Here is a 7,933-nt window from a genome sequence, read left to right as displayed (position 1 = left end):
TGTCCTGGCGTCGGATTCATACAGTTGGACCGCTGTCACTACGAGATTCGAATATGAAAAGGTTGCAACACTGCGCTATAGTGTTAAGCAAAGTGAATTGGACAGAAGCTGGGATGCAGAGCTAAAGCATACCTATAGCATACTATGCATGGAAATATGTAGCCTATTTAAAAAGTCTTATTTTATGAATAACACGCTACGACTGCATTCGTTTGGATTAATTCGAAATTGGTAGTTATTATGGCCAATAACATAGCATCTGGGCTAGAGCAGAATTTTTCTCATTGCAAGATTTATATAGTGAACTTTAACAAATGTTTGTTCATTTCTGTGTACAAACGGACTATACGTATTTTTGTATTATGCTAGCCTAGCAGGTAAGTGGCGTTATTGATGCAAGCCTAGTGGTCGCAATGCGACTACTGTACTAATCAGCGACATCGGCGGACGTAAATACCTACTAATTGCAGATTATGGGTTTTGGGTCACTGGGGTCACTTGATAGGACAAAGTTTGCTAATCATTTTAAATCAGGTAAATTGACCAATGGCTAAGAATCTTGGTGTCAGAATCCACGTTCCTAGTAGAATAGGCTATTTACCAGACAGCAATGATCTGCCTATAGCAGTTTAATAATAAACCCAGGCCTGCATGGGTCTTTGATGATTGATCGTTTCCTATTCCTTAAGCGTGGCAAAAAAATACGCTTTACCCCCTGTATAGCGGCTGTGGCATCGCTAGGTTAGATAAGCGGGTCACAAGGTTCCCAGAACATCTCATACTCACATCATGATTGTTTGGAAAAAGAATCGATTGACATATGAGCTGTATTCTTAATCTAACATCCACTGATATAACGCAAATTAAGGGCAAAAAACAGTACCGAAAACACTACAGATTAAGAACGTCAGCAACTGCGTTTTTAGGAAGAAAGATACATTTTAGGCACACATTGGTATCCCCTCATGCCGCTGCATAATTATGACACCTCATAGATAATGGAAAATTGTCAAAGCACAAGAAATATCACTACTGGTATTTGTAGGCCCTTTTTGTAGATTTTTTAAATAAAATCTTATGTGCACAGGATCCCGTGTAAAATATTAAAATATCTTACTAAAAAAGTATTTATCATACAGCGTTATATTGGAGGGAAAAAAACACATTGAAACAAAACAGTGTAATGTCAATCCAATACAGCCATACATGCCTGCAATTCAACTTTGAAATAAATATCAAATTAGTTTTCTGAATTTAATGAAATATTCTACATACACGTTTCTGTTTGGGCCTACTTGTATGTGTGTATAAATCCAGATGTGATCATCTACGCTGTTAATGAGAACCTGTGTCAGTATGGCCAGATCCTATTCTACTTTATAAAAGTCTACATTTCATTTCATTTAATAAAATCTAAATCTGCTGATAAATTCAAAAGACTAGGTAATTTAAATCGAAAGTGTGAAAGATTGATAAAAGGAGACTCAGTCATAATGAGGGGGCTGTCCTGCCTATTGAGGCACGGTGGAAGGAGAAAGTGCGCCAAATTTGTTTGCAGCGGATGAAGGCTCACCGCCTTCACTGCACTTTCTTTATCTTAATTCCAACTTGAAAAGATATAATTATCTAGTTTGAACAGGACTGCTATCAAATCCTTCTTTAGGCAGGGTAGGGAAAAGCTCGAGTGGATTGCGCGCTCTGAGCCGCTCGGTGTTGCCCGAGATAGGAGTAATGAAGTTGTGGAGTCCGGAGATACAAAGGGCATTAACCTCATTAGCATGAAACCTTTTCTTCTAACTATTGTGGGACCCTTTCAGCCCTCTAATCCCCCTATTTCAAAGCTGGGTTTGTAATAAAGCTTTTAGGGTTTTTCAAAGCTAATGGTATTCTCTGAAGATTTTTATTGCTGTTATAGTCCATGGGCCGATTTAAATTCCCCATCCATAGTTTGTATATAGCCCCCACACCACCCCCTCCGAAAGCTAATTTTCAAGCTGTGAAACAATTATAGAAATAAACACTACACCTCGCATCGTAAATGTGCATGTGACTTGATACATAAATAGTTTAAATATAACGCAGTTTAGTTTTTAAACCTGCCACTTATTTCTATGTGCATTTTCCCATGAGCATTGCTATATTTAGGTAATGAATACACTGGTCTATAAAGCTTTTATGTAAAAATAAAAAAGACATGCTTTTCATTTTACGCAAAATTAGCGCACTTAAAATATTAAAAATAAATAGGGGTAAATGCTGTTTTGTTTCTGACCAATTAAAAACATGCGCATAGTCTACCCATTGCTGTATGAGACAAGATCTTAAACAAAGATCCCATTTTGCGGCACATTGCAACCTTCTCTTATCGCTTCGTGAGGGGTAGTCAGATTGTACTAAATTATGTCCAACCAAGCCCCCTTGGATCCACGGATTAAGAGATTAAAGTGGACCACTGGGCAATGCATCCCCTTTTCCCCCTCATATTACTCGCATGATAATTGCCTAAACTGATTTGCACTTTCACAAAAGCTCGTAGGACTCTTTGTAGCCTGAGCAGACCAGACGCTGCCCCTCTAAATTGCCCCTCTAAATAAAAACTGATTAATGCAGTACGTATCAGACAGAGAAGAAAAAGAACCACCGGAAAAAACAACCACTTGCCACAGAAAACAAAATAGAATGTTCTGGTAATAGCAAGATTTATAAATTGCTTTTAACAAGCTTCCATATTGTCTGTACTTCCGCTTAAATTAGTCATAGGCCAACCTCAAGTAAACTATTTTAGATGATTTTACCAAAAAGCAAGATATAGCCTACAAAGCGGGTGCAATGTATGATTAGTGGCAGTCAAGAACTTATGAAAACAGTGAAATAACACATGCTCGAACAGCGTGTTGTCACATAAAAAGATCTCAAGATGTCAAGTTATGAAAGCTGATCTTAAATCAAAACCCTATGGTTTTACTCCGCGCTTAACATATTGATAAAACTTTATTGACAAAATATTGACAATTACATACTTCTTGGAAGTATACTTTGTGTTAAAATTGTAGCAAACTTAACACAAACACAAAAGTATTTACATTCTGGTAAAAGAGGGTTTAACAGAAACATTAACTTTTAGTATCTCTGTACATGGAATAGGCCTACGCTCAGTGCTTGAAGTTTTCTCGCCTCAACGGCAACTCCGTGGCAACTCTCACCGTAAGGGTCAAGTCCTGACGATATGCTCAAGCCAGAATAACGGAGACATCATGGTAAAGCTTTAGGTTAGGAATGTCCTGGATACTTTCCCTTTAAGTACTTTATCTGTGTTTTGATGAACTTTTATAAAGTTTTCGAAATAAATTTTCTTTCGCATTTTCTTTAAAACACTATAACGCAGCACTGCTACTTCATACTGTTTTTCACAATCACTTTAACACGAGAATCATTAATTAAAAGACTGCACACTTTGTAAAAAGGAAGAAGCACAACATCTCTGAGATTGAAAATATAGTAAAAACAATGTTGTTTTGGGGGAAATGTCAAATTAAAACAACTACCAGAAAGTCTACCATGCAGTTCAAGTTTTACAAAAACAGTTTTTGTATTTTGGTATCTTGAGTGGAAACGTTCATATTTAGAAACTTTCAGAAGTGCAAATGTCCAATGTGAATTGGAGATACATTTTTGGGTGGTTCGTGGGAGATTGTAGTGGTGGGTTGGTGCGTGGAAGGGGGTCAGGTACGCGATACTGTCAATCACGTTTGCCTGGGCAATTTGATACGGATTGACAGGCCCATAAGGACAGCAGTGCCACCATTCGGATCTCTCTCACCCTCAGCTGCCGATCTCCGAAGAATCGAAATGTGACATTGGCTTCACCCTCTCTCTGTCTGTCTCTCTGTACAACATCCTTATCCATGTCCTTCTTCACGCCAGACGACTGTCCCAGGTTCAAACAATGTAGTCTTTTAATCGTCTGAAGTGACGTCAATTTCCTCAGGGCTTCCCGATCCTTGTTTTGTCGCTAGTCGCCATCGGTTTATATGATGGGTCCCCTTCTTCTTCTGTTGCGAGTCTGAGCCCTCCTCCTCCAACTTTTGTCGCTTGAATTTCGTTCTTCGGTTCTGAAACCACACTTTTACCTAAGGGAAACAAAAAAGGCTGCAATAAATACACAAATAGTCTAATCAACAAAAAACAATCATGTGAATTCAAAATAGCTGAACAGCAAAATCGATTGGATTTACAAGCATAGGCTATAGCAGGAATGTAAACCTTACATTTGTTTATGATGTCAGAAATTGAGGAGTGAATATGTACTAATGCTAATCCTTAAAGGTTTATCAGTAGGCTTTAAATATGAAATTATTTAAGTGAGGAAACATTTTTTTTTAATAAATATAGATATCCTTGGATTAAACCTACATTATGAACAATAATAGAAAAGTACGTCCTATATTGGTAAAAAGAAACGACTCATACAAGACATGCATATGCAGTTGCATAAACAACTTTAATTAAATATCTAATATTTTCAAACAATTGGCAGAACTGGTTATATAATAAACCTGTTATTCTTAAACCTTTCAAAATTCATATATGCTATAATGTGGTCTGTAATATATTTACAAGCCATCCTATCGACAGCTTGGCAAGTGAGGTGAATTTAATGTGCTTTCATTCAGCTAATTGAAGTGGGTGATGGTTCATTTCTCTCTCCATCCCCACTAAAAGCCTCCGTTTAGAGAAGAGCTGGTGGTGACACCGGGACAAAAGACACCGACCGTTCCACAAGCTGGTAGGCACAAATACGATGTTAAATATGGCTCGAGAAATTCATTGAGTCCACCTCTTTCTTTTTAGTGTGCCTGAATCCTATAAAATGGTTAACTGGTTAATTGCCCTCGATTTTCCATTGAAACCTTTTTTTTAATACCAAAACAACGTAATTCAACCCCGCCTAAAACAAGGTTATACAATGATCATGGATTGGCCTTAACTAAGAAACTAGGCTGAAGGCAGGAGGTCTCTATAGATCTTTGTGTCTGTAAAAATAAAAGTTAAGGCAATGGAATAGCCTACTAATTTGGAAAATAAATAATTATCTTCTGTTTTACTAGTAGCTGTTAAATTAGGCCTACTTAATTGTGCATTAAATATACATGCGGATTCAGTATCTTACTATAATTTCACAGCCTGTACTCAATAAAATTATTCAGGGAATATAATAGAACACGCATTTTGCCGACTACGTAACGCCTGCTAAAACAGTTATTAATGTGTTGGCCTAGGCTATAAAGCCCTAGAAAAATACCCCCGACGACGTTGTTATGTCAAGTAAGATGTAACGTGCCATTGAACCCAATCCCTATTCAAAAACATTTAATTGTGGATTTACTGACGAACCTGTAAATATTAATTTCAGGGAAATATTTTCTTACCTGAGTTTCTGTGAGGCTAAGGCTGTGCGCAAGCTGTTTTCGTTCTGCACCTACGACGTAATGGTTTTTTTCAAAAGCGTGCTCAAGCCGCAGAAGTTGCGAAGGTGAAAAAGCAGTCCGAATTCTTTTAGGCTTTCTGGCCAGTGCATTGTGTAAAAGGAAGCTCTCCGGGCTTGTTTCATTACCTGAAAACGACAATGGGAGTGATATTCATTATGACCACTTGTATCGTGCAAACTGAGAGCATTAAAGTGACAGTGATGCTCTGTTCATATTTTGACTAGCCCCAACACAAACTTGACCTTCTAACTTTTAACCATGATCTACAACACTAAATTCAACATGGAGATCAAATAGTAAAAAGCAACACCTTGACAACTGTTTTCTCAAACAATCATTTAAAAAGTTGCAAATGGGTACAGTTATGTCTTCAAAAGGCAACGATGAAGTGGCTACATAATAAACACTTTTTTAGACCACGGCTGTCTTAAAAACACTAGGCCGTCTATAGCCCATACATGGATAATAGCAACACACTGGTCTACAAACAAAGTGGCCCAAATCGCCTAACCTTCTAGAACTTGCATTTTCAACATTACAGTCACTGGTATATTATAAGCATATAGCGGATGGTAAAACATTAATGCTACAGACTAACCTAAATTCGGTCTTCATTATTATTAAGACCATGAATAAATGAATCATTATTTGTTTCAAAATTAATCGTTCAGTTAGCGTATTATACCAACAATTTGCAAATATATATTTTTTAAATACAGTTTATCTGGGACCTGTGAATTAATTTTAAAATACATTTAGTCCATTCTTGCACAGATCATTACCAAAAAATACATAAGCATCTATCCGTGTAGATTTACTCTCAGTTTAAACGTAAGACTACAACATTTAAGATACAACGAAGTAAATGACCAATAAAACAATCATTTGCAATGATTAATTTGGCCTACGTAGATTATAAAGGCCTACAATGTGTGATTTTAACATTTATAAAATGTTTAAAATACTAAAGGACTTTTTAAAAATCATGAACGTTTTAACAAATGCTGAATTATATATATTTTAGGCAAAATTTGTGAACCCGTGTGGTCACACTGAGAAATACTGTATGCCCTATTTTACTGGAAGTAATTGTCTCCAGTTTAACAGTGTTACAATTATAGCAAATAAAAACTGTTCCTAAATTGTTCAAAACATCACAATTCCATATTTTCAGAATGTGAGATACAAAAATATTGGATAACTATTTTTACATTTCCAGCATTAGTTTTAATTTTTATTTCCTCGATAAACGGAAAGGAAAATCCAAAAGGTCCTAAATAGCATACAGAAACATTTTGAAAAATGCTATTTCAACCTACCTTGGAATCTGTGACCCAAATACCTATATCTATGTATTAGCCATGGGTAAAAAGTTGAGGGGTCCCTTTGTTGGCTGGCAAAAAGAGGGTGCGGACTATGCGAGGAGGAAAGTGGGTGAGCCAAAGCGTGTGGAGGGGGCACCGAATGAACTGGGACACCGGAGTTGTTCTGATGTGAGACCGCCTCAGCGAACACCAAGTCCGGATTAGAGTAGACGCTCCTGCCGCTGGAATGGAACCCGTTCAGAAATGGATTCATCTGGCTGGAGTTTGCATAGCTCAGAGCCGCTGGTCGTATGGGCTCCTCAGACCTCGACACTGGTAGAGGATTATCCTTCGCTACCAACGATTCTATAGTAAAACACCTCTTCGGTGTAGGTTGAAACATGGTTTGATAGTCAAGATTCCCCAGCTTAGAGTTTGAGGTGCAGGCGTTCTTCGGAAAAATTGCCTACTACTCCACACGAAGAAAGTTTGTCAGCATAAATAACTTTGGAACGAAGAGTGCAGCAAGAATAGAAGCCAAAGTAACAACAAATCAACAAATAGCCATAAAGGTGGTCGACTGCTCCAGACAATCCATGGATGTGATCGGTTCCTCACCAGTTGTGCAAGCGATGTGTTAGTTCATGAGTCTAATTAGCGCTGGAGTCACATAAACAGCTTCCTCTGAAGCCTGTAATGGCATGGTGATTGGTCGCTGCTACTCGCCTTCAGGTTGAGGGAAGAGTCTTTAAGTGCGTCAATAGGAACAGACACGGAGAGGCGGACTCGAGCAAAACGGAACGGATTCGTTCAGAACCAGATCTTCAGAACATTTTACATACTCAGCTGAACCAGTAGAAAAGCTCAAGGTACTTACGTTTGCATTTATGTCTACCGATAAGGCCTGAGGACAGTTGGTCTTAAAGGGGCCTTTATGTTTATCAGTTACTTTTTATTTAGAGTATAGCTAATAAGCGATACATTTTTCCCCACAATCTGACAGCCTTTGTATTAAGTAGGCTACATAGCCTACAAAATGTGTATCCTGGGTGTGTTTTTCCTTCAGATAGTTTTGTTTGAAATAGGCGTATACCCAATATAAATGTAGGCCTAAACCTTTTTATTTAAATATCCATTATT

The 7,933-nt window shown here is 37.7% G+C and overlaps 1 protein-coding gene across 1 annotated transcript; it reads right to left on the bottom strand.

Moving 5' to 3' along the window:
- Positions 1-2,947: 2,947 nt before the first annotated feature.
- emx2 (empty spiracles homeobox 2) lies at positions 2,948-7,585 on the bottom strand. The gene is made up of 3 exons (XM_010898094.3): positions 6,809-7,585; positions 5,430-5,614; positions 2,948-4,130 (listed from the first exon to the last, which is right to left on the bottom strand). The coding sequence occupies exons 1-3, from the start codon at positions 7,194-7,196 to the stop codon at positions 3,957-3,959; spliced, it is 747 nt and encodes a 248-aa protein (XP_010896396.1). The 5' UTR covers positions 7,197-7,585; the 3' UTR covers positions 2,948-3,956.
- Between the last annotated feature and the right edge of the window lie 348 nt (positions 7,586-7,933).

Source organism: Esox lucius, chromosome 6 (assembly GCF_011004845.1).
Source record: "Esox lucius isolate fEsoLuc1 chromosome 6, fEsoLuc1.pri, whole genome shotgun sequence".
NCBI classification, from domain to species: domain Eukaryota; kingdom Metazoa; phylum Chordata; class Actinopteri; order Esociformes; family Esocidae; genus Esox; species Esox lucius.
This window is presented reverse-complemented; position numbering and strand designations above follow the sequence as displayed.